The sequence below is a fragment of the Gallus gallus genome, chromosome 35 (assembly GCF_016699485.2).
Source record: "Gallus gallus isolate bGalGal1 chromosome 35, bGalGal1.mat.broiler.GRCg7b, whole genome shotgun sequence".
Taxonomy (NCBI): domain Eukaryota; kingdom Metazoa; phylum Chordata; class Aves; order Galliformes; family Phasianidae; genus Gallus; species Gallus gallus.
Window position 1 is genome coordinate 128,706 of NC_052566.1, and position 27,863 is coordinate 156,568.

General features: G+C 52.3%; 1 gene segment (V, D, J or C); it reads left to right on the top strand.

Moving 5' to 3' along the window:
- VH26L1 overlaps positions 1-27,781 on the top strand; it is a 44,494-nt gene extending 16,713 nt beyond the window's left edge. The window contains 5 exon segments of the C gene segment in view: positions 10,073-10,375; positions 15,792-16,100; positions 23,171-23,497; positions 25,675-26,036; positions 26,775-27,781. Of these exon segments, the coding sequence occupies positions 10,073-10,375; positions 15,792-16,100; positions 23,171-23,497; positions 25,675-26,036; positions 26,775-26,807 (1,334 nt within the window).
- The last annotated feature ends 82 nt before the right edge of the window (positions 27,782-27,863 follow it).

Sequence of the window (27,863 nt, forward strand, 5' to 3'; positions counted from 1 at the left end):
TAATCCGGGGGGGGGAATTAATGAGAATTAATAATGTTAATAGAAATATCTGGGAAATTAATAGCAATTATTAATTGTTAATAGTTATTAATAATTCTATATATCTCACATCTACGATACAATATAATATCGTTACAATCATGTAGTCGATATATTACATATAATTATAAGTAATAATAATAAGTAACAATAATTAGCAGTAATTAATAATAATAATTAATAGTATTCGTTAATAAGATTATTGATAATAATTAAGTAGTAGTGATTAATAGAGATGGGATTTTGTGAGAAATGGACAAAATTTGGGCCGTTTTGACCCAAATTTTTGGTGGTTTTTTTTTCCGATTCTTTGTGAATTTCGGGTCGGATTCATCAGCAATTAATTACGGTTATTAGGGGCTATTAGAGGCTTTTAATTGGGATTATTAGAGACTTTTAAGCGGATTTGGGGACTTTTAAGTGGATTTTATGATTCTTAAGTGGATTTTGGGTGGATTTTACCGCTTTTGGCGAATTTTAATGGGGATTATTAGAAGTTATTAGTGGTTATTAGAAGTAATTAGAAGCCGTTAGGAATGATTAGAAATGATTAGAAATGATTAGAAATGATTAGAAATAATGAGAAATAATTAGAAATAATGAGAAATAATGAGAAATAATGAGAAATAATTAGAAATAATGAGAAATAATGAGAAATAATTAGAAAAATGAGAAATAAGAGGAATATTAAGTGAACATTTTGTGATTAATTACAAATAATTGGGAAATGAGTAGAAATTATTAGAAATTATTAGAAATAATCAGAAAATTAAGTGAACATTTTGCGATTAATTAGTGATAATTGGGAAACAATTAGAAATACTTAGAAATAATTAGGAATAAGAGAAATTATTAGAAATAATACAAATAATCAGAAAATAATAAAAATAATTGGAAATAATCGGAAATAATCGGAAAATAATTGAAATAATGGGAAACGATGGGGAAATATTAGAAGCAATTAAGAAATTAATTGATAAATTGGAAATAATGAGGAATTGTCAGAAATTAATGGAAATAATGGGGAAATAATTAGAAATATTAGAAATAATCGGAAAATTAATGCAAATAGTTGGTAATAACGAGAAATAAGGGGGAAATAATGGAAATAATGGGAAAATATTAGAAGCAATTAAGAAATTAATTGATAAATTAGAAACGTTGATAAACAATCGGAAAATAATTGAAATGGAAATAAATTAGAAATAATTGGAAATAATGGGGAAATAATCAGAAATATTAGAAATAATGGGAAATGATTAAGAAATATGAGAAATAATTAGAAATAATTAGAAATATTAGAATTAATTAATGGGAAATAATGGGAAATAATGGCAAAATATTAGAAATACTGGGAAATGATTAAGAAATAATCAGAAATAATTAGAAATATTAGAAATAATTAATGGGAAATAATGGGAAATAATGGCAAAATATTAGAAATAATGGGAAATGATTAAGAAATAATCAGAAATAATTAGAAATATTAGAATTAATTAATGGGAAACAATGGGAAATAATGGCAAAATATTAGAAATAATGGGAAATGATTAAGAAATAATTAGAAATAATTAGAAATATTAGAATTAATGGGAAATAATGGGAAATAATGGCAAAATATTAGAAATAATGGGAAATGATTAAGAAATAATCAGAAATAATTAGAAATATTAGAATTAATTAACGGGGAAATAACGGAAATAATTGCAATTATTGGAATTATCGGGGAAATAATTGGATTAAAAAAAAGAATTAATTGGGGGTCCGTGGGAGTAATTAAGGATCGATCGATACTGAATGATGAGAAATAATTAGCATTAATTAATTAATTAGTTGATTAATTAAGGGGGACAGATATTAAGAAATCAATCGGGGTTTTATAAGAGCAGAAAACGGACCGAAATGACCCAAAATGACCCCTCGAAAAAAGATTCCTAATTAAGATCCGGACTCATTAAGCCTCATTATCCCCCTGATAATTAGCACTAATTAACGGGGTTCATTAATTAGCCCCAATAGCCCGAATCGCCGCTTTTTAATTAATAATTCGTAATTTTTTTGGCCCAATTTGGGCCTTTTCCGAACGGCACTTTGGGACTCGTTAAGAAATGAGGGCCTTAATGAGCTTAATTAGCGGCGCTAATTAAGGCGGTTAATGAAGGTCAATGAAGGGGGGGCTGAGGGGAAATGGGGCCAATATGGACCAGTAGGGACCAGTATGGACCAGTATAGACCAGTATGGACCAGTATGGGGTTACTGGGACCAGTATAGACCAGTATAGACCAGTATGGACCAGTATGGACCAGTATGAACCAGTATGGGTGGGTGCCGGGAGCTGTACTGGTGCTGGTACCAGTATGGACCAGTACAGACCAGTATGGACCAGTAGGGGTGCCAATATGGACCAGTATGGACCAGTATGGACCAGTATGGACTAGTATGGGGTTACTGGGACCAGGACAGACCAGTATGGACCAGTATGGGTGCACTGGGACCAGTATAGACCAGTATGGACCAGTATGGATCAGTATGGGCGCACTGGGACCAGTACAGACCAGTATGGATTTACCGGAACCAGTATAGACCAGTATAGACCAGTATGGACCAGTATGGGGTTACTGGGACCAGTATGGACCAGTATAGACCAGTATGGACCAGTATGGGGTTACTGGGACCAGTACGGACCAGTATGGATTTACCGGAACCAGTATAGACCAGTATAGACCAGTATGGACCAGTATGGGGGGTCACCTGGAGCTGTACTGGTGCTGGTACCAGTATGGACCAGTATGGACCAGTATGGGTGCCAATATGGACCAGTATAGACCAGTATGGACCAGTATGGGGAGGTCGCCGGGAGCTGTACTGGTTCTTACTGGTGCTAGGACCAGTACGGACCAGTATGGACCAGTATAGACCAGTATGGGTGCCAATATGGACCAGTATGGGGTTGCCGGGAGCTGTACTGGTTTGTACTGGTGCCTGTACCAGTATAGACCAGTACGGACCAGTATGGACCAGTACGGAGGGGTTGCCGGGAGCTGTACTGGTGCTGGGACCAGTATGGACCAGTATGGACCAGTATGGGTGCACTGGGACCAGTATAGACCAGTATGGACCAGTATGGGGAGGTCGCCGGGAGCTGTACTGGTGCCGGTACCAGTATGGACCAGTATGGACCAGTATGGACCAGTATGGGGAGGTCGCCGGGAGCTGTACTGGTTCTTACTGGTGCTAGGACCAGTACGGACCAGTATGGACCAGTATAGACCAGTACGGACCAGTATGGGGGGGTGCCAGTACCTGTACTGGTTTGTACTGGTGCTGGGACCAGTATGGACCAGTATGGACCAGTATGGGTGCCAATATGGACCAGTATGGACGAGTATGGGGTTGCCGGGAGCTGTACTGGCGCCGGTTCCAGTATGGACCAGTATGGACCAGTATGGGTGCACTGGGACCAGTATAGACCAGTATGGACCAGTATGGGGAGGTGCCGGGAGCTGTACTGGTTTGTACTGGTGCCGGTACCAGTATGGACCAGTACGGACCAGTATAGGGGGGTGTCGAGAGCTGTACTGATGCCGGTACCAGTATGGACCAGTACAGACCAGTATGGACCAGTACGGACCAGTATAGGGGGGCGCCGGGAGCTGTACTGGTTTGTACTGGTGCCGGTACCAGTATGGACCAGTATGGGTGCACTGGGACCAGTATAGACCAGTATGCGGGGTCGCCTGGAGCTGTACTGGTGCCGGTACCAGTATGGACCAGTATGGACCAGTATGGACCAGTATGGGGGGTGCCGGGAGCTGTACTGGTGCCGGTACCAGTATGGACCAGTATGGACCAGTATGGACCAGTATGGGTGCCAATATGGACCAGTATGGACCAGTACGGACCAGTATGGATTTACCGGAACCAGTATAGACCTGTATAGACCAGTATGGACCAGTATGGACCAGTATGGGTGCACTGGGACCAGTATAGACCAGTATGGACCAGTATGGACCAGTATGGGTGCACTGGGACCAGTACGGACCAGTATGGATTTACCGGAACCAGTATAGACCAGTATAGACCAGTATGGACCAGTATGGGTGCACTGGGACCAGTATAGACCAGTATGGACCAGTATGGACCAGTATGGGGGGTCACCTGGAGCTGTACTGGTGCCGGTACCAGTATGGACCAGTATGGACCAGTAGGGGTGCACTGGAACCAGTATAGACCAGTATGGACCAGTATGGGGAGGTCGCCGGGAGCTGTACTGGTTCTTACTGGTGCTAGGACCAGTACGGACCAGTATGGACCAGTATAGACCAGTATGAACCAGTATGGGTGGGTGCCGGGAGCTGTACTGGTGCTGGTACCAGTATGGACCAGTACAGACCAGTATGGACCAGTAGGGGTGCCAATATGGACCAGTATGGACCAGTATGGACCAGTATGGGGTTACTGGGACCAGGACAGACCAGTATGGACCAGTATGGACCAGTATGGACCAGTATGGGTGCACTGGGACCAGTATTGACCAGTATGGACCAGTATGGACCAGTATGGGGTTACTGGGACCAGTACGGAACAGTATGGATTTACCGGAACCAGTATAGACCAGTATAGACCAGTATGGACCAGTATGGGGTTACTGGGACCAGTATAGACCAGTATGGACCAGTATGGACCAGTATGGGTGCACTGGGACCAGTATAGACCAGTATGAACCAGTATGGGTGGGCTTCTGGAGCTGTACTGGTTCTGGTACCAGTATGGACCAGTATAGACCAGTATGGGTGCACTGGGACCAGTATAGATCAGTATGGACCAGTATGGGGTTACCGGGAGCTGTACTGGTTTGTAATGGTGCCGGTACCAGTATGGACCAGTATGGACCAGTATAGACCAGTATGGACCAGTATGGGGAGGTCGCCGGGAGCTGTACTGGTTCTTACTGGTGCTAGGACCAGTACGGACCAGTATGGACCAGTATAGACCAGTACGGACCAGTATGGGGGGGTGCCAGTACCTGTACTGGTTTGTACTGGTGCTGGGACCAGTATGGACCAGTATGGACCAGTATGGGTGCCAATATGGACCAGTATGAACCAGTATGGGGTTGCCGGGAGCTGTACTGGCGCCGGTACCAGTATGGACCAGTATAGACCAGTATGGGTGCACTGGGACCAGTATAGACCAGTATGGACCAGTATGGGGGGGTGCCGGGAGCTGTACTGGTTTGTACTGGTGCCGGTACCAGTATGGACCAGTACGGACCAGTATGGACCAGTATAGGGGGGCGCCGGGAGCTGTACTGGTTTGTACTGGTGCCGGTACCAGTACGGACCAGTATGGGTGCACTGGGACCAGTATAGACCAGTATGGGGGGTCGCCTGGAGCTGTACTGGCGCCGGTACCAGTATGGACCAGTATGGACCAGTATGGACCAGTATGGGGGGGTGCCGGGAGCTGTACTGGTGCTGGTACCAGTATGGACCAGTATGGACCAGTATGGGTTCCAGTATGGACCAGTACGGACCAGTATGGGGGGGTTACCGGGAGCTGTACTGGTTCTTACTGGTGCTGGGACCAGTATACACCAGTATGGACCAGTATGGGTGCACTGGGACCAGTATAGACCAGTATGGACCAGTATGGGGAGGTCGCTGGGAGCTGTACTGGCGCCGGTACCAGTATGGACCAGTATGGACCAGTATGGACCAGTATGGGGGGGTGCCGGGAGCTGTACTGCTTTCTTACTGGTGCTAGGACCAGTACGGACCAGTACGGACCAGTACAGACCAGTATAGACCAGTCCGGACCTGTATGGGGGGGTGCCGGGTGCTGTACTGGTTTGTACTGGTGCCGGTACCAGTATGGACCAGTATAGACCAGTATGGACCAGTATGGGGGGGTGCCGGGAGCTGTACTGGTTCTTACTGGTGCTAGGACCAGTACGGACCAGTATGGACCAGTATAGACCAGTATGGGTGCCAATATGGACCAGTATGGGGTTGCCGGGAGCTGTACTGGTTTGTACTGGTGCCGGTACCAGTATAGACCAGTACGGACCAGTATGGACCAGTACGGAGGGGTTGCCGGGAGCTGTACTGGCGCCGGTACCAGTATGGACCAGTATAGACCAGTATGGGTGCACTGGGACCAGTATAGACCAGTCTGGACCAGTATGGGGAGGCGCCTGGAGCTGTACTGGTGCCAGTACCAGTATGTACCAGTATGGACCAGTATGGGGGGGTTACCGGGAGCTGTACTGGTTCTTACTGGTGCTAGGACCAGTATGGACCAGTATAGACCAGTACGGACCAGTATGGGGGGGGTGCCGGGAGCTGTACTGGTGCCGGGGCCAGTATGGACCAGTATAGACCAGTACGGACCAGTATGGGGGGGTTACCAGGAGCTGTACTGGTTCTTACTGGTGCTAGGACCAGTATAGACCAGTATGGACCAGTATGGGGGGGGTACCAGGAGCTGTACTGGTGCTAGTACCAGTATGGACCAGTATGGCTGCCAGTATGGACCAGTATGGACCAGTATGGGGGGGCGCCTGGAGCTGTACTGGTGCCGGTACCAGTATGGACCAGTATGGACCAGTATGGGGGGGGTTACCGGGAGCTGTACTGGTTCTTACTGGAGCTAGGACCAGTACGGACCAGTATAGACCAGTATGGACCAGTATGGGGGTCGCCTGGAGCTGTACTGGTGCCGGTACCTGTATGGACCAGTATAGACCAGTATGGACCAGTATGGACCAGTATAGGGGGGCGCCGGGAGCTGTACTGGTTTGTACTGGTGCCAGTACCAGTATGGACCAGTATGGGTGCACTGGGACCAGTATAGACCAGTATGGGGGGTCGCCTGGAGCTGTACTGGTGCCGGTACCAGTATAGACCAGTACGGACCAGTATGGACCAGTACGGAGGGGTTGCCGGGAGCTGTACTGGTGCTGGTACCAGTATGGACCAGTATAGACCAGTATGGGTGCACTGGGACCAGTATAGACCAGTATGGACCCGTATGGGGGGGTTACCGGGAGCTGTACTGGTTCTTACTGGTGCTGGGACCAGTATGGACCAGTATGGACCAGTATGGGGGGGTTACCGGGAGCTGTACTGGTTCTTACTGGTGCTGGGACCAGTATAAACCAGTATGGACCAGTATGGGTGCACTGGGACCAGTATAGACCAGTCCGGACCAGTATGGGGGGGCGCCTGGAGCTGTACTGGTGCTGGTACCAGTATGGACCAGTATGGACCACTATGGGTGCCAGTATGGACCAGTATGGACCAGTATGGACCAGTACAGACCAGTATGGGGGGGCGCCAGGAGCCGTACTGGTTCTGCTACCAGTATGGACCAGTATAGACCAGTATGGACCAGTACGGACCAGTATGGGGGTGTGCTGGGAGCTGTACTGGTGCTTGTACTGGTGCTGGGACCTGTATGGACCAGTATGGACCAGTATGGGTGCACTGGGGCCAGTATAGACCAGTATGGACCAGTATGGGGGGTCACCAGGAGCTATACTGGTGCTGGGACCAGTACAGACCACTATAGACCAGTATGAACCAGTATGGACCAGTATGGGGACCAGTATGGGGTTACCGGGAGCTGTACTGGTTTGTACAGGTCTGGGACCAGTACGGACCAGTATGGACCAGTATGGACCAGTATGGGGGTCGCCGGGAACTGTACTGGTTTGTACTGGTGCCGGTACCAGGATGGACCAGTATAGACCAGTATGGACCAGTATGGACCAGTATGGAACAGTATGGAACAGTATGGGGGGGCGCTGGGAGCTGTACTGATTTGTACAGGTGCTGGGACCAGTATGGACCAGTATAGACCAGTATGTACCAGTATGAGCCAGTATAGGGGGGCTCCAGGAGCTGTACTGGTTCATACTGGTACTGGGACCAGTATGAACCAGTACAGACCAGTACGGACCAGTATGGGTGCATTTTGACCAGTACAAACCAGTATGGACCAGTGTGGGTGCCAATATGGCCCAGTATGGACCAGTATGGGAGCACCGGGAGCTGTACTGGTTTGGACTGGGGCTGGGACCAGTATGGACCAGTCCAGCCCAGTACAAACCAGTACAGCCCAATACAGCCCAGTCCAGCCCAGTCCAAACCAGTACAGCCCAATAAAGTCCAATACATCCCATTATGGTCCAATACAGCCCAATACAGCCCATTACGGTCCAATACATCCCAGTCCAGCCCAGTCCAGCCCAGTCCAAACCAGTACAGCCTATTATGGTCCAATACAGCCCAGTACAGCCCAATACAGCCCAGTCCAAACCAGTACAGCCCAGTCCAGCCCAGTACAGCCCAATACAGCCCAGTACAGCCCAGTACAGCCCAATACATCCCATTGTGGTCCAATACAGCCCAGTCCAGCCCAGTCCAGCCCAGTACAGCCCATTATGGTCCAATACAGCCCATTCCAGCCCAGTACAGCCCAGTACAGCCCAGTACAGCCCAATACAGTCCAATACATCCCATTATGGTCCACTACAGCCCAGTACAGCCCAGTACAGCCCATTATGGTCCAGTACAGCCCAGTCCAAACCAGTACAGCCCATTACGGTCCAATACAGCCCAATACAGCCCAGCACATCCCATTATGGTCCAATACATCCCAGTCCAGCCCAGTCCAGCCCAGTCCAAACCAGTACAGCCTATTATGGTCCAATACAGCCCAGTACAGCCCAGTCCATCCCATTACGGTCCAATACAGCCCATTACGGTCCAATACAGCCCAGTCCAGCCCAGTCCAAACCAGTACAGCCCAGTACAGCCCAGTATGGTCCAATACAGCCCAGTCCAGCCCAGTCCAGCCCATTATGGTCCAATACAGCCCAGTAGAGCCCAATACAGCCCAGTATGGTCCAATACAGCCCAGTCCAGCCCAGTCCAGCCCAGTCCAAACCAGTACATCCCATTATGGTCCAATACAGCCCAATACAGCCCAGTCCATCCCATTACGGTCCAATACAGCCCATTACGGTCCAATACAGCCCAGTCCAAACCAGTACAGCCCAGTACAGCCCAGTATGGTCCAATACAGCCCAGTCCAGCCCAGTCCAAACCAGTACAGCCCAGTACAGCCCAGTCCAGCCCATTATGGTCCAATACAGCCCAGTAGAGCCCAATACAGCCCAGTATGGTCCAATACAGCCCAATATGGCCCAATACAGCCCATTACGGTCCAATACATCCCAGTACAGCCCAGTCCAAACCAGTACAGCCCAGTCCAGCCCAGTCCAAACCAGTACAGCCCAGTACAGCCCAGTCCAGCCCATTATGGTCCAATACAGCCCAGTAGAGCCCAATACAGCCCAGTATGGTCCAATACAGCCCAGTCCAGCCCAGTCCAGCCCAGTACAGCCCAATACAGTCCAATACATCCCATTATGGTCCAATACAGCCCAGTACAGCCCAGTACAGCCCATTATGGTCCAGTACAGCCCAGTCCAAACCAGTACAGCCCATTACGGTCCAATACAGCCCAGCACATCCCATTATGGTCCAATACATCCCAGTCCAGCCCAGTCCAAACCAGTACAGCCTATTATGGTCCAATACAGCCCAGTACAGCCCAATACAGCCCAGTCCAAACCAGTACAGCCCAATACAGTCCAATACATCCCATTATGGTCCAATACAGCCCAGTACAGCCCAGTACAGCCCATTATGGTCCAGTACAGCCCAGTCCAAACCAGTACAGCCCATTACGGTCCAATACAGCCCAATACAGCCCAGCACATCCCATTATGGTCCAATACATCCCAGTCCAGCCCAGTCCAGCCCAGTCCTAACCAGTACAGCCCATTATGGTCCAATACAGCCCAGTACAGCCCAGTCCAGCCCAGTACAAACCAGTACAGCCCAGTACAGCCCAATACAGCCCATTACGGCCCAGTCCATCCCAGTCCATCCCACGACGCCCCCCTCTAACCCCCCATCTCCCCCCCTTTTCTCTCTCCCCCCCCCCCCCCAAACCCCACAGCCTCGGCCTCCCCGTCGCCCCCCCGCCTCTTCCCGTTGGTTCTGTGCTCCCCCTCCGACTCCGTCTACACCGTCGGCTGCGCCGCCTTCGACTTCCAGCCCTCCTCCATCGCCTTCACGTGGTTCGATTCCAACAACAGTTCCGTTTCCGGTATGGATGTTATCCCTAAAGTCATTTCTGGTCCACCTTACCGGGCCGTCAGTCGAATACAGATGAATCAAAGCGAAGGGAAAGAGAAACAGCCCTTCCGGTGTCGGGCGGCGCATCCACGCGGCAACGTCGAGGTCAGCGTGATGAACCCAGGTGAGAACGGGGGGGGGGAGGTGGGGAGGGGGGGTGAGATGGGGGGTGAGATGGGGGGTGAGATGAGGGGGGGGGTGGGGTGAGATAGGGGGTGAGATGGGGGGGGTGTGGGGTGAGGTGTGGGGTGGGATGGGGGGTGAGGTGGGTGAGACGAAGGGTGAGAAGGGGGGTGAGATGTGGGGTGAGATGGGGGGTGAGATGGGGGAGTGTGGGGTGAGGTGTGGGGTGAGATGTGGGGTGAGATGGGGGGTGAGATGGGGGGGGTGTGTGGGGTGAGAAGGGGGGGAGATGGGGGGTGAGATGGGGGGTGAGATGGGGGGGGTGTGGGGTGAGGTGGGGGGTGAGGTATGGGGTGGGATGGGGGGGTTTGGGGTGAGATGGGTGAGATGAGGGGGGTGAGGTGTGGGGTGGGATGGGGGGGGTGTGGGGTGAGGTGTGGGGTGAGATGGGGGGTGAGATGGGGGGGGTGTGTGGGGTGAGAAGGGGGGGAGATGGGGGGTGAGATGGGGGGTGAGATGGGGGGGGTGTGGGGTGAGGTGTGGGGTGAGATAGGGGGGGTGTGGGGTGAGATGTGGGGTGAGATGGGGGGTGAGATGGGGGGTGAGATGGGGGGTGAGGTATGGGGTGAGATGGGGGGTGAGATGGGTGAGATATGGGGTGAGATGGGGGGTGAGGTGTGGGGTGAGAAGGGGGGAGAGATAGATGACACGAAGGGTGAGATAGGGGGTGAGGTATGGGGTGAGATGGGGGGGTTTGGGGTGAGATAGGGGGTGAGATAGGGGGGGTGTGGGGTGAGATGGGGGGGGTGTGGGGTGAGATAGGGGGTGAGATAGGGGGGGTGTGGGGTGAGGTGTGGGGTGAGGTGTGGGGTGAGATGAGGGGGGGTGTGGGGTGAGATGGAGGGTGAGATGGGGGGTGAGGTGTGGGGTGAGATATGGGGTGAGGTGTGGGGTGAGATGGGGGGTGAGGTATGGGGTGAGATGGAGGGGGGTGTGGGGTGAGATGGGGGGTGAGGTATGGGGTGAGATGGGGGGGTTTGGGGTGAGATAGGGGGTGAGATAGGGGGGGTGTGGGGTGAGATATGGGGTGAGATGGAGGGTGAGGTGTGGGGTGAGGTGTGGGGTGAGATGGAGGGTGAGATAGGGGGTTGTGGGGTGAGGTGTGGAGTGAGGTGTGGGGTGAGATGGGGGGGTGTGGGGTGAGATGGGGGGTGAGGTATGGGGTGAGATGGGGGGTGAGATGGGTGAGATATGGGGTGAGATGGGGGGTGAGGTGTGGGGTGAGAAGGGGGGAGAGATAGATGACACGAAGGGTGAGATGGGGGGTGAGATATGGGGTGAGATAGGGGGTGAGATGGGGGGGGTGTGTGGGGTGAGGTGTGGGGTGAGATAGGGGGTGAGATGGGTGAGATGGGTGAGATGAGGGGGGTGTGGGGTGAGATGGGGGGGTGTGGGGTGAGGAGTGGGGTGAGATGGGGGATGAGATGGGGGGTGAGATGGGGGGTGTGGGGTGAGATAGGGGGTGAGATGGGGGGTGAGATGGGGGGTTGTGGGATGAGATGGGGGGTGAGGTATGGGGTGAGATGGGGGGTGAGATGGGTGAGATATGGGGTGAGATGGGGGGTGAGGTGTGGGGTGAGAAGGGGGGAGAGATAGATGACACGAAGGGTGAGATGGGGGGTGAGATATGGGGTGAGATAGGGGGTGAGATGGGGGGGTGTGGGGTGAGATGGGGGGTGAGATGGGGGGGTGTGGGGTGAGATAGGTGAGACGAAGGGTGAGATGGGGGGTGAGGTGTGGGGTGAGATGGGTGAGATGAGGGGGGTGTGGGGTGAGGTGTGGGGTGAGGTGTGGGGTGAGATAGGGGGGGTGTGGGGTGAGATGGGGGGTGAGGTGTGGGGTGAGATGGGGGGGGTGTGGGGTGAGATAGGTGAGACGAAGGGTGAGATGGGGGGTGAGGTGTGGGGTGAGATGGGGGGTGAGATGGGGGGGGTGTGGGGTGAGGTGTGGGGTGAGGTGTGGGGTGAGATGATGGGGGGTGGGCTTGGGGTGGGCTTGGGATCTTCACTTGGTGGCCATCTGGGGTGGTTTGGTGGCCCAATGACTCGTCTTGGCGGTCCTCTAAGTCTTGGTGGTCCTCCAACTCCTCTTGGTGGTCCTCCAAGCCTTGGTGGTCCTCCAGCTTCTCTTGGTGGTCCTCCATGACCCCCTGGTGGTCCTCCAACTCCTCTTGGTACTCCTCCAACTCCTCTTGGTGGTCCTCCATCGCCCCCTGGTGGTCCTCCAACTCCTCTTGGTGGTCCTCCAAGCCTTGGTGGTCCTCTGTGACCCCCTGGTGGTCCTCCACAACCCCCTGGTGGTCCTCCAAGCCTTGATGGTCCTCCATCGCCCCCTGGTGGTCCTCCAACTCCTCTTGGTGGTCCTCCATGGCCCACAGGTGGTCCTCCAACTCCTCTTGGTGGTCCTCCAAGCCTTGGTGGTCCTCCATCACCCCCTGGTGGTCCTCCAACTCCTCTTGGTGGTCCTCCAAGCCTTGGTGGTCCTCCAACTCCTCTTGGTGGTCCTCCAAGCCTTGGTGGTCCTCCGTGACCCCCTGGGGGTCCTCCAACTCCTCTTGGTAGTCCTCCAACTCCTCTTGGTGGTCCTCCATCGCCCCCTGGTGGTCCTCCATGACCCCCTGGTGGTCCTCCAACTCGTCTTGGTGGTCCTCCAAGCCTTGGTGGTCCTCCGTGACCCCCTGGTGGTCCTCCAACTCCTCTTGGTGGTCCTCCATCGCCCCCTGGTGGTCCTCCAAGCCTTGGTGGCCCCCCATCTCCTCTTGATGACCCCAAACCACCTCCTGGTGACCCCAAACCACCTCTTAATGACCCCAAACCACCTCTTGGTGGCCCCAAACCACCTCTTAATGACCCCAAACCACCTCTTGGAGGCCCCAAACCACCTCCTGGTGGCCCCAAACCACCTCTTAATGACCCCAAACCACCTCCTGGTGACCCCAAATCACCTCTTAGTGACCCCAAACCACCTCTTAATGACCCCAAACCACCTCTTAGTGATCCCAAACCACCTCTTGGAGGCCTCAAACCACCTCCTGGTGGCCCCAAACCACCTCTTAATGACCCCAAACCACCTCTTAATGACCCCAAACCACCTCTTAGTGACCCCAAACCACCTCCTGGTGTCCCCCAACCCTTCGTAGCCCCCCATCTCCTCTCAGTGACCCCAAACCACCTCTTAATGACCCCAAACCACCTCCTGGTGTCCCCAAACCCATCGTAGCCCCCCACCTCCTCTTAGTGACCCCAAACCACCTCTTGGTGGCCCCCCATCTCCTGTTGGTGACCCCAAACCACCTCTTAATGACCCCAAACCACCTCTTAATGACCCCAAACCACCTCCTGGTGACCCAAACCACCTCTTGGCGGCCCCAAACCACCTCCTGGTGTCCCCCAACCCTTCGTAGCCCCCCACCTCCTCTTTGTATCCCCCCACCTCCTCTTAGTGACCCCAAACCACCTCTTGGTGGCCCCAAATCCTTTGTAGCCCCCCATCTCCTCTTGGTGACCCCAAACCACCTCTTGGTGACCCCAAACCACCTCTTGGTGACCCCAAACCCTTCATAGACCCCCATCTCCTCTTGGTGACCCCAAACCACCTCTTGGCCGCCCCAAACCACCTCCTGGTGGCCCCAAACCACCTCTTAATGACCCCAAACCACCTCTTAGTGACCCCAAACCACCTCTTGGCGGCCCCAAACCACCTCTTGGTGACCCCAAACCACCTCTTGGCCGCCCCAAACCACCTCCTGGTGGCCCCAAACCACCTCTTAATGACCCCAAACCACCTCTTAATGACCCCAAACCACCTCTTGGTGACCCCAAACCCTTCATAGACCCCCATCTCCTCTTGGTGACCCCAAACCACCTCTTGGCCGCCCCAAACCACCTCCTGGTGGCCCCAAACCACCTCTTAATGACCCCAAACCACCTCTTAGTGACCCCAAACCACCTCTTGGCGGCCCCAAACCACCTCTTGGTGGCCCCAAACCACCTCTTAATGACCCCAAACCACCTCCTGGTGACCCCAAATCACCTCTTAATGACCCCAAACCACCTCTTAGTGACCCCAAACCACCTCTTAGTGACCCCAAACCACCTCCTGGTGGCCCCAAACCACCTCTTAATGACCCCAAACCACCTCCTGGTGACCCCAAATCCTTTGTAGCCCCCCATCTCCTCTTGGTGACCCCAAACCACCTCTTAATGACCCCAAACCACCTCCTGGTGACCCCAAATCACCTCTTAATGACCCCAAACCACCTCTTAGTGACCCCAAACCACCTCTTTGTGACCCCAAACCACCTCTTGGAGGCCCCAAACCACCTCCTGGTGATCCCAAACCACCTCTTAATGACCCCAAACCACCTCTTAGTGACCCCAAACCCTTCATAGCCCCCCACCTCCTCTTGGTAGCCCCCCATCTCCTCTTGGTGACCCCAAACCACCTCCTGGTGACCCCAAACCACCTCTTAATGACCCCAAACCACCTCTTGGTGACCCCAAACCCTTAATAGACCCCCACCTCCTCTTGGTAGCCCCCCATCTCCTCTTGGTGACCCCAAACCACCTCCTGATGACCCAAAACCACCTCTTGGTGACCCCAAACCACCTCTTAATGACCCCAAACCACCTCTTAGTGACCCCAAACCACCTCTTGGAGGCCCCAAACCACCTCCTGGTGTCCCCCAACCCTTCATAGCCCCCCACCTCCTCTTGGTAGCCCCCCACCTCCTCTTAGTGACCCCAAACCACCTCTTAGTGACCCCAAACCACCTCCTGGTGGCCCCAAACCACCTCTTAATGACCCCAAACCACCTCTTGGTGGCCCCAAATCCTTTGTAGCCCCCCATCTCCTCTTGGTGACCCAAAACCACCTATTAATGACCCAAAACCACCTCTTGGTGACCCCAAACCACCTTTTAGCGACCCCAAACCACCTCTTGGCGGCCCCAAACCACCTCCTGGTGTCCCCCAACCCATCGTAGCCCCCCACCTCCTCTTAGTGACCCCAAACCACCTCTTGGTGGCCCCCCATCTCCTGTTGGTGACCCCAAACCACCTCTTAATGACCCCAAACCACCTCTTAATGACCCCAAACCACCTCCTGGTGGCCCCAAACCACCTCTTAATGACCCCAAACCACTTATTAATGACCCCAAACCACCTCTTGGTGGCCCCAAACCACCTCTTAATGACCCCAAACCACCTCTTAATGACCCCAAACCACCTCTTGGCTGCCCCAAACCACCTCTTGGCGGCCCCAAACCACCTCCTGGTGTCCCCCAACCCTTCATAGCCCCCCACCCCGTCTCGGTCGCCCACCCAACCCTCCACATTAACCCCTTCCTCCCCACGCAGGTCCCCCGATTCCCACCCCCCTTTTCGTCACCATGCACCCCCCGTCCCGCGAGGACTTCGAAGGCCCCTTCCGCAACGCCTCCATCCTCTGCCAGACCCGCGGGCGCCGCCGTCCCGCCGAGGTCACGTGGTACAAAAATGGCAGCCCCGTCGCCGCCGCCGCCGCCACCACCGCCACCACCGTCGGCCCCGAAGTGGTGGCCGAGAGCCGCATCAGCGTCACCGAAAGCGAATGGGACACCGGGGCCACCTTCAGCTGCGTCGTGGAGGGGGAGATGAGGAACACCAGCAAGAGGATGGAGTGCGGATGTAAGTGGAGGGGGGGTTTTTTGGGGGGGGATTTGGGGGGAAATTGGGGGCTTTGGGGGCAAAAAGTCCGTCATTTTGGTTTGGAAGGGGTCGATGTGGGGGAAAATGTGCCAAAAATCCCAATTTTGGGGGCACTGAAGTCGTAATTTGAGGTGGAGGAAGGTAGACAGAAAGAGGGTGGAGTGCGGATGTAAGTCGGGGGATTTTGGGGGGGGATTTGGGGGGAAATTGGGGGTTTTGGGGTCAGAGAATTCGTAGTTTTGGTTTGGAAGGGGTTGATGTGGTTCTGGAAGGGGAAAATGTGCCAAAAATCCCAATTTTGGGGGCACTGAAGTCATAGTTTGAGGTTGGAAGAAGGTAGACAGGAAGAGGATGGAGTGCGGATGTAAGCGGAGGGGGGTTTTTTGGGGGGGGGATTTGGGGGGAAATTGGGGGTTTGGGGGGCAAATAATCCGTAGTTTTGGTTTGGAAGGGGTCGATGTGGTTTGGAAGGGGATAATGCGGGGAAAATGTGCCAAAAATCCCAATTTTGGGGGCATTGAAGTTGTATTTTGAGGTTGGAAGAAGGTAGAGAGCAAGAGGATGGAGTGCGGATGTAAGCAGAGGGGATTTTGGGGGAAATTGGGGGTTTTGGGGGCAAAAAATCCATAGTTTTGGTTTGGAAGGGGTCGATGTGGGGGAAAATGTGCCAAAAATCCCAATTTTGGGGGCACCGAAGTCATAGTTTGAGGTTGGAAGAAGGTAGACAGGAAGAGGATGGAGTGCGGATGTAAGCGGAGGGGGTTTTTGGGGGGGGGATTTGGGGGGAAATTGGGGGTTTTGGGGGCAAAAAATCCGTCGTTTTGGTTTGGAAAGGGGGTAGAAGTGGTTTTGTGCCGAATTTCGGGGGGAAATCTGCCAAAAATCCCAATTTTGGGGGCACTGAAGTCGTAATTTGAGGTGGAGGAAGGTAGACAGAAAGAGGGTGGAGTGCGGATGTAAGTCGGGGGATTTTGGGGGGGATTTGGGGGGAAATTGGGGGTTTGGGGGGCAAAAAAATCCGTCGTTTTGGTTTGGAAAGGGGGTAGGAGTGGTTTTGTGCTGAATTTCGGGGGAAAAACTGCCAAAAATCCCAATTTTGGGGGCACTGAAGTCATAGTTTGAGGTTGGAAGGAGGTAGAGAGCAAGAGGATGAAGTGAGGATGTAAGTCGGGGGATTTTTGGGGGGGATTTGGGGGAAATTGGGGGTTTGGGGGTCAGAGAATCCGTAGTTTTGGTTTGGAAGGGGTTGATGTGGTTCTGAATGGTGTTTTGGGGGAAAAGACCCCAAAAATCCTAACTTTGGTGCCATGAAACCCAACTTTTTGGGGATGGGACCACAAATTCCGCCACCACTTTTGGTTTGGGGAGGAAAAGACCCCAAAAATCCCAACTTTGGTGCCACGAAACCCAACTTTTTGGGGATGGGACCACAAATTCAGCCACGACCTTCGGTTTAGATGGGAAAAGACCCCCTAAATCCCAACTTTGGTGCCAGGAAACCCAACTTTTTGGGGATGGGACCACACATTCAACCACCACCTTCGGTTTAGGAGGGAAAAGACCCCCAAAATCCCCACTTTGGTCCCACGAAACCCAACTTTTTGGGGATGGGACCACAAATTCAACGGTCAGCTTTAGTTTAGACGGGAAAAGACCCCCAAAATCCCAACTTTGGTCCTACAAAACCCAACTTTTTGGGAATATAACCTCTCTTTCGACCTTGTATGCATGAAATGGAAGTTTTGGTGCCCCCCACCTCACCAAATCCCCCCCCAATCCCTTCCAGTAGATCCCATTGAGCCGTAGGACATCACCATCCGCGTCATCACTCCGTCCTTCGTGGACATCTTCATTTTGGGGGCAAAAAACCCCCAAATCCTCAACTTTGGTGCCACGAAACCCAACTTTTTGGGGATGGGACCACACATTCAACCGCCACCTTCGGTTTAGGGGGGAAAAAAACCCCAAAATCCCCAACTTTGGTCCCACAAAACCCAACTTTTTGGGGATGGGACCACAAATTCAGCCACGACCTTCGGTTTAGGGGGGAAAAGACCCCCAAAATCCCAACTTTGGTCCTACAAAACCCAACTTTTTGGGAATATAACCTCACTTTCCACCTTCTAGGTACGGAATGGAAGTTTTGGTGCCCCCCACCTCACCAAATCCCCCCCCTGTGCCCTGCAGTAGAACCCGTCGTGCAGCAGGACATCGCCATCCGCGTCATCACGCCGTCCTTCGTGGACATCTTCATTTTGGGGGCAAAAAACCCCCAAATCCCCAACTTTGGTCCCACGAAACCCAACTTTTTGGGGATGGGACCACAAATTCACTCACTACTGTCGGTTTAGGGGGGAAAAGACCCCCAAAATCCCAACTTTGGTGCCACAAAACCCAACTTTTTGGGGATGGGACCACACATTCAACGGTCAGCTTCGGTTTAGGGGGGAAAAGACCCCCAAAATCCCAACTTTGGTCCTACAAAACCCAACTTTTTGGGAATATAACCTCACTTTCCACCTTGTAAGTACGGAATGGAAGTTTTGGTGCCCCCCACCTCACCAAATCCCCCCCCAATCCCTTCCAGTAGATCCCATTGAGCCGTAGGACATCACCATCCGCGTCATCACTCCGTCCTTCGTGGACATCTTCATTTTGGGGGCAAAAAACCCCCAAATCCTCAACTTTGGTTCCATGAAACCCAACTTTTTGGGGATGGGACCACAAATTCACTCACTACTTTCGGTTTAGGGGGGAAAAGACCCCCAAAATCCCCACTTTGGTGCCACAAAACCCAACTTTTTGGGGATGGGACCACAAATTCAACCGTCTGCTTTGGTTTAGGGGGAAAAGACCCCCAAAATCCCAACTTTGGTGCCACAAAACCCAACTTTTTGGGGATGGGGCCACAAATTCAGCCACCAACTTTGGTTTAGGGGGGAAAAGACCCCCAAAATCCCAACTTTGGTCCCACAAAACCCAACTTTTTGGGGATGGGACCACAAATTCAGCCACCAACTTCGGTTTAGGGGGGAAAAGACCCCCAATATCCCAACTTTGGTCCTACAAAACCCAACTTTTTGGGAATATAACCTCTCTTTCGACCTTCTAAGTATGGAATGGAAGTTTTGGTGCCCCCCACCTCACCAAATATCCCCCCTGTGCCCTGCAGTAGATCCCGTCGTGCAGCAGGACATCGCCATCCGCGTCATCACGCCGTCCTTCGTGGACATCTTCATTTTGGGGCAAAAAACCCCCAAATCCCCAACTTTGGTGCCACGAAACCCAACTTTTTGGGGATGGGACCACAAATTCAACCATCAGCTTTAGTTTAGACGGGAAAAGACCCCCAAAATCCCAACTTTGGTGCCAGGAAACCCAACTTTTTGGGGATGGGACCACAAATTCAACGGTCAGCTTCGGTTTAGGGGGGAAAAGACCCCCAAAATCCCAACTTTGGTCCTACAAAACCCAACTTTTTGGGAATATAACCTCTCTTTCGACCTTGTATGCATGAAATGGAAGTTTTGGTGCCCCCCACCTCACCAAATCCCCCCCCAGTCCCTTCCAGTAGATCCCATTGAGCCGTAGGACATCACCATCCGCGTCATCACTCCGTCCTTCGTGGACATCTTCATTTTGGGGCAAAAAAACCCCCAAATCCCCAACTTTGGTGCCACGAAACCCAACTTTTTGGGGATGGGACTACACATTCAACCACCACCTTCGGTTTAGGAGGGAAAAGACCCCCAAAATCCCAACTTTGGTGCCACAAAACCCAACTTTTTTGAGATGGGACCACACATTCAACCATCAGTGTTAATTCTGGGGGGAAAAAAACACCAAAAATTGAAGTTCTGGTCCCACAAAACCCAACTTTTTGGGGATGGGGCCACAAATTCAGCCACCAACTTCGGTTTAGGGGGGAAAAGACCCCCAAAACCCCAACTTTGGTCCCACAAAACCCAACTTTTTGGGAATATAACCTCTCTTTCGACCTTGTATGCACGATATGGAAGTTTTGGTGCCCCCCACCTCACCAAATCCCCCCCCCTGTGCCCTGCAGTAGAACCCGTCGTGCAGCAGGACATCGCCATCCGCGTCATCACGCCGTCCTTCGTGGACATCTTCATTTTGGGGCAAAAAACCCCCAAATCCCCAACTTTGGTGCCACGAAACCCAACTTTTTGTGGATGGGACCACACATTCAACCGTCAGCTTTGGTTTAGATGGGAAAAGACCCCCAAAATCCCAACTTTGGTCCCACAAAACCCAACTTTTTGGGGATGGGACCACAAATTCAGCCACCAACTTCGGTTTAGGGGGGAAAAGACCCCCAATATCCCAACTTTGGTCCTACAAAACCCAACTTTTTGGGAATATAACCTCTCTTTCGACCTTCTAAGTATGGAATGGAAGTTTTGGTGCCCCCCACCTCACCAAATATCCCCCCTGTGCCCTGCAGTAGATCCCGTCGTGCAGCAGGACATCGCCATCCGCGTCATCACGCCGTCCTTCGTGGACATCTTCATTTTGGGGCAAAAAACCCCCAAATCCCCAACTTTGGTGCCACGAAACCCAACTTTTTGGGGATGGGACCACACATTCAACCATCAGCTTTAGTTTAGACGGGAAAAGACCCCCAAAATCCCAACTTTGGTGCCAGGAAACCCAACTTTTTGGGGATGGGACCACAAATTCAACGGTCAGCTTCGGTTTAGGGGGGAAAAGACCCCCAAAATCCCAACTTTGGTCCTACAAAACCCAACTTTTTGGGAATATAACCTCTCTTTCGACCTTGTATGCATGAAATGGAAGTTTTGGTGCCCCCCACCTCACCAAATCCCCCCCCAGTCCCTTCCAGTAGATCCCATTGAGCCGTAGGACATCACCATCCGCGTCATCACTCCGTCCTTCGTGGACATCTTCATTTTGGGGCAAAAAACCCCCAAATCCCCAACTTTGGTGCCACGAAACCCAACTTTTTGGGGATGGGACTACACATTCAACCACCACCTTCGGTTTAGGAGGGAAAAGACCCCCAAAATCCCAACTTTGGTGCCACAAAACCCAACTTTTTTGAGATGGGACCACACATTCAACCATCAGTGTTAATTCTGGGGGGAAAAAAACACCAAAAATTGAAGTTCTGGTCCCACAAAACCCAACTTTTTGGGGATGGGGCCACAAATTCAGCCACCAACTTCGGTTTAGGGGGGAAAAGACCCCCAAAACCCCAACTTTGGTCCCACAAAACCCAACTTTTTGGGAATATAACCTCTCTTTCGACCTTGTATGCACGATATGGAAGTTTTGGTGCCCCCCACCTCACCAAATCCCCCCCCCTGTGCCCTGCAGTAGAACCCGTCGTGCAGCAGGACATCGCCATCCGCGTCATCACGCCGTCCTTCGTGGACATCTTCATTTTGGGGCAAAAAACCCCCAAATCCCCAACTTTGGTGCCACGAAACCCAACTTTTTGTGGATGGGACCACACATTCAACCGTCAGCTTTGGTTTAGATGGGAAAAGACCCCCAAAATCCCAACTTTGGTCCCACAAAACCCAACTTTTTGGGGATGGGACCACAAATTCAGCCACCAACTTCGGTTTAGGGGGGAAAAGACCCCCAATATCCCAACTTTGGTCCTACAAAACCCAACTTTTTGGGAATATAACCTCTCTTTCGACCTTCTAAGTATGGAATGGAAGTTTTGGTGCCCCCCACCTCACCAAATATCCCCCCTGTGCCCTGCAGTAGATCCCGTCGTGCAGCAGGACATCGCCATCCGCGTCATCACGCCGTCCTTCGTGGACATCTTCATTTTGGGGCAAAAAACCCCCAAATCCCCAACTTTGGTGCCACGAAACCCAACTTTTTGGGGATGGGACCACACATTCAACCATCAGCTTTAGTTTAGACGGGAAAAGACCCCCAAAATCCCAACTTTGGTGCCAGGAAACCCAACTTTTTGGGGATGGGACCACAAATTCAACGGTCAGCTTCGGTTTAGGGGGGAAAAGACCCCCAAAATCCCAACTTTGGTCCTACAAAACCCAACTTTTTGGGAATATAACCTCTCTTTCGACCTTGTATGCATGAAATGGAAGTTTTGGTGCCCCCCACCTCACCAAATCCCCCCCCAGTCCCTTCCAGTAGATCCCATTGAGCCGTAGGACATCACCATCCGCGTCATCACTCCGTCCTTCGTGGACATCTTCATTTTGGGGCAAAAAACCCCCAAATCCCCAACTTTGGTGCCACGAAACCCAACTTTTTGGGGATGGGACTACACATTCAACCACCACCTTCGGTTTAGGAGGGAAAAGACCCCCAAAATCCCAACTTTGGTGCCACAAAACCCAACTTTTTTGAGATGGGACCACACATTCAACCATCAGTGTTAATTCTGGGGGGAAAAAAACACCAAAAATTGAAGTTCTGGTCCCACAAAACCCAACTTTTTGGGGATGGGGCCACAAATTCAGCCACCAACTTCGGTTTAGGGGGGAAAAGACCCCCAAAACCCCAACTTTGGTCCCACAAAACCCAACTTTTTGGGAATATAACCTCTCTTTCGACCTTGTATGCACGATATGGAAGTTTTGGTGCCCCCCACCTCACCAAATCCCCCCCCCTGTGCCCTGCAGTAGAACCCGTCGTGCAGCAGGACATCGCCATCCGCGTCATCACGCCGTCCTTCGTGGACATCTTCATTTTGGGGCAAAAAACCCCCAAATCCCCAACTTTGGTGCCACGAAACCCAACTTTTTGGGGATGGGACCACACATTCAACCGTCAGCTTTGGTTTAGATGGGAAAAGACCCCCAAAATCCCAACTTTGGTCCCACAAAACCCAACTTTTTGGGGATGGGACCACAAATTCAGCCACCAACTTCGGTTTAGGGGGGAAAAGACCCCCAAAATCCCAACTTTGGTGCCCCAAAACCCAACTTTTTGGGGATGGGACCACACATTCTACCTTGTAAGTACGGAATGGAAGTTTTGGTGCCCCCCACCTCACCAAATCCCCCCCCTGTGCCCTGCAGTAGAACCCGTCGTGCAGCAGGACATCGCCATCCGCGTCATCACGCCGTCCTTCGTGGACATCTTCATCAGCAAATCGGCCACGCTGACGTGCCGGGTGAGCAACATGGTGAACGCCGATGGCCTGGAGGTGTCGTGGTGGAAGGAGAAGGGGGGCAAACTGGAGACGGCGTTGGGGAAGAGGGTCCTGCAAAGCAACGGCCTCTACACGGTGGACGGGGTGGCCACGGTGTGCGCCAGCGAATGGGACGGAGGGGATGGCTACGTGTGTAAGGTGAACCACCCCGATCTGCTCTTCCCCATGGAGGAGAAGATGAGGAAGACGAAAGGTGAGGGGGTGGTTTTATTGGGGGGGGTTATAGGGGGTTTTGGGGGGGGTTGGAGGGGGGTTTGGGGGGGTTTTGGGGGGGTTTTGGGGGGTAATGGGGGAGGTTGGGGGAGAGTTGGGGGGAATTGGGGGGAGAAATGGGGGAGAATGGGGGAGAATGGGGAAATGGGGAGGAAATGGGGGGGAAATGGGGGGTAATGGGGGAGGTTGGGGGAGATTGGGGGGAGGAATGGGGGAAATGGGGGAAATGGGGGGTAATGGGGTGAGAAATGGGGGACAATGGGGGAATTGGGGGAGAAATGGGGGTAATGGAGGGGAATGGGGGGGAAATGGGGGATAATGGGGGATAATGGGGGATAATGGGGGGGAATTGGGGGGAGAAATGGGGGATAATGGGGGAAATTGGGGGGGAATGTGGGAGACTGGGGGGAGAAATGGGGGATAATTGGGGAAATGGGGTGGAAATGGGGGGGAAATGGGGGATAATGGGGGATAATGTGGAAAATGGGGGATAATGGGGGAAATGGGGAGGAAATGGGGGGGAAATGGGGGGTAATGGGGGAAATGGGGAGGAAATGGGGGAGATTGGGGGAAGAAATAGGGGATAATGAAGGGGAATGGGGGGGGAAATGGGGGATAATGGGGGATAATAGGGAAGATTGGGGGGGAAATGGGGGATAATGGGGGAAATGGGGGGGAAATGGGGGATAATGGGGGGTAATAGGGGAGAGTGGAGGGAGAAATGGGGGATAATGGGGGAGAAATAGGGGATAATGGGGGGTAATGTGGGGAGAAATAGGGGATAATGGGGGAGAGTGGGGGAAATGGGGGGGAAATGGGGGATAATGGGGGAGATTGGGGGGGAAATGGGGGAGAAATGGGGGATAATGGGGGAAATGAGGGGAAATGGGGGGGAAATGGGGGATAATGGGGGGAATTCGGGGGGAAATGGGGGATAATGGGGGAAATGGGGGGGGAATGGGGGGAATTGGGGGATAAATGGGGGATAATGGAGGGAAATGGGGGGAAATGGGGGGAAATGGGGGTATAATGGGGGATAAAGGAGGAAAATGGGGGGGGAATGGGAGATAAATGGGGGAAAAGTGGGGGATAAAGGGGGAAATTGGGGGGAAATTGGGGGGGAAATTGGATGAAATGGGGGGGAGAGGGGGGATAAAGGAGGAAATTGAGGGGAAATGGGGAAAGAATGGGGGGAAAAGGGAAAATGGGGGGAAATGGGTGAAAATGGGGGATAAATAGGGAAATTGTGGGGAAATGTGGGGAAAATTGGGGATAAAGGAGGGAATTGGGGGGAAATGGGGGGAAACGGGGGAAATTGGGGGGAAATAGGGGATAAAGTGGGAAATTGTGGGGAAATGGGGGGGAAATGAGGGATAAAGGAGGAAATTGGGGGGAAATGAAGGGGAAATAGGGGATAAAGGGGGAAATTGGGGGGAAATGGGGAGAAAATGGGGAATAAAGGAGGAAATTGGGGGGAAATGGGGAGAAAATGGGGAATAAAGGAGGAAACTGAGGGGAAATGGAGGATAAAGGAGGAAATTGAGGGGAGATGGTGGGAAAGGATGGGGGATAAAGGGGGAAACTGGGGGGAAATTGGGGAAAATGGGGGAAATAGGGGGAAATGGAGTAAGAATGGGGGATGAAGGGGGAAACTGGGGGGGAAATGGGGTAAGAATGGGGGATGAAGGGGGAAATTGGGGCGGAAATGAGCGAAAATGGGGTAAGAATGGGGGACGAAGGGGGAAATGGTGGGGAAATGGGGGGAAAATGGAGGATAAGGGAGGAAATCGAGGGGAAATGGGGGGGAAATGGGGGGGTAAAGGGGGAAATTAGGGGGAAATGGGGGAAATGGGGGAAATTGGGGGGAAATGGGGTAAGAATTGGGGATAAAGGGGGAAATTGGGGCAGAAATGAGTGAAAATGGGGTAAGAATGGGGGACGAAGGGGGAAATGGGGGGCAAGTGGGGGGGGGAAATGGGGTAAAAAATGGGGCAAGAAGGGGATATAGGAGGAAATCGGGGGAAAACACGTGAAAACGGGCAAGAAATGGCGGAAAACGCGGGGCCGAAAGGGGGATCTCGCGGAGCCCGCAGCGCCGAGGACCTCGAAAGCCCCCAGAAGACCCCAAAATGCCCCTTTTTCCCCCCAAAATCTCAGCCAGCAACGCCCGCCCCCCATCCGTCTACGTCTTCCCCCCCCCCACGGAACAACTGAACGGCAACCAACGGCTCAGCGTCACCTGCATGGCTCAGGGCTTCAACCCCCCCCACCTCTTCGTCAGGTGGATGAGAAATGGGGAACCCCTCCCCCAAAGCCAATCGGTCACATCGGCCCCCATGGCGGAGAACCCCGAAAATGAGTCCTACGTGGCCTACAGCGTTTTGGGGGTGGGGGCCGAAGAGTGGGGCGCCGGCAACGTCTACACGTGCCTGGTGGGCCACGAAGCTCTGCCCCTCCAGCTGGCCCAGAAGTCGGTGGATAGGGCTTCGGGTAAAGCCAGTGCTGTCAATGTCTCCTTGGTGTTGGCCGACTCGGCCGCCGCCTGCTATTAATTAATCCACTGTGTTAATTGGGGTACCCGGTGGGATTAAAGAGCAGATGTCCTTCGGACGGGGTTTTGGGGTCGTCGATTTCATTCGGGGGTCATCATCTTAACTGTGGTCGTTTGGGGGGACTTCAGTGTTGGTGGAACGAGGGGTCATTAGTGTAATTAGAGGGCTTAATTGGGCCGTCGTCTTAATTAGGGTCATTGGAGACATCGTCTAAATTAGAGGGATTGGGGGTTGTAGGTTTAATTGGGAGAGTTTGGAATCATCAATGGGTACAGCTGGAGTTGGGGTCACTATCACACGAGTTTGGGGTCATTAGTGTAATTAGAGGGCTTAATTGGGCCATCATCTTCATTAGGATCGTCAGACTCATCATCTTAATTAGAGGGATTGGGGTTCATGGGTTTAATTGGGAGAGTTTGGGGTCATTATCGTCTCAATTGGGAGAGTTTGGGGTCATCGATGGGAGAGTTGGGATTAGCGTCACTATCAGAAGCGATTGGGGTCATTAGTGTAATTAGAGGGCTTAATTGGGCCCGTTGTCTTAATTAGGATCGTCAGACTCATCATCTTAACGAGAAGGGATGGGAGCGCTGAGGGTAATGAGAAGGGTTGGGGGTCATCGGCGTAAGGAGGGGGATTTGGGGTCGTTATGGTAACGAGAAAGAGAGGGCTTCGGGTAAAGGCAGTGCTGTCAATGTCTCCTTGGTGTTGGCCGACTCGGCCGCCGCCTGCTATTAATTAATTAACCCGCTGTGTTAATTGGGGTACCCGGTGGGATTAAAGAGCAGATGTCCTTCGGACGGGGTTTTGGGGTCGTCGATTTCATTCGGGGGTCATCACCTCAATTGAGACGGTTTGGGGTCATTGACAACATGGGTAGGGAGTGGATTCATAATTAGAGGGGGTCTGTTAATTAGGGTAATGAGAGCGATTAGGGCTTCATTGGGATCTATTGGGTCGTTAATGACTGGGAGGGATTGGGTGGCGTCGGTTCCAAGGAGGTGTTTGGGGTCATCGTTGGGATACGTTGGGTCAGTGTCAAGAAGGGGATAGACTGGGGTCATTAGTGTAATTAGAGGGCTTAATTGGGCCGTCATCTTAATTAGGGTCATCGGAGTCATCGTCTTAATTAGAGGGATTGGGGGTCGTAGGTTTAATTTGGAGAGTTTGGGGTCATCGATGGCTACAGCTGGAGTTGAGGTCACTATCAGATGAGTTTAGGCTAATTAGTGTAATTAGAGGGCTTAATTGGGCCATCATCTTCATTAGGATCATCAGTCATTGTCTTAATTAGAGGGATTGGGGTTCATGGGTTTAATTGGGAGAGTTTGGGGTCATTATCGTCTCAATTGGGAGAGTTTGGGGTCATCGATGGGAGAGTTGGGATCAGCGTCACTATCAGAAGCGATTGGGGTCATTAGTGTAATTAGAGGGCTTAATTGGGCCCAACGTCTTAATTAGGATCGCCAGACTCATCATCTTAACGAGAAGGGATGGGAGCGCTGAGGGTAATGAGAAGGGTTGGGGGTCATCGGCGTACGGAGGGGGATTTGGGGTCGTTATGGTAACGAGAAAGAGAGGGCTTCGGGTAAAGGCAGTGCTGTCAATGTCTCCTTGGTGTTGGCCGACTCGGCCGCCGCCTGCTATTAATTAATTAACCCGCTGTGTTAATTGGGGTACCCGGTGGGATTAAAGAGCAGATGTCCTTCGGACGGGGTTTTGGGGTCGTCGATTTCATTCGGGGGTCATCACCTCAATTGAGACGGTTTGGGGTCATTGACAACATGGGTAGGG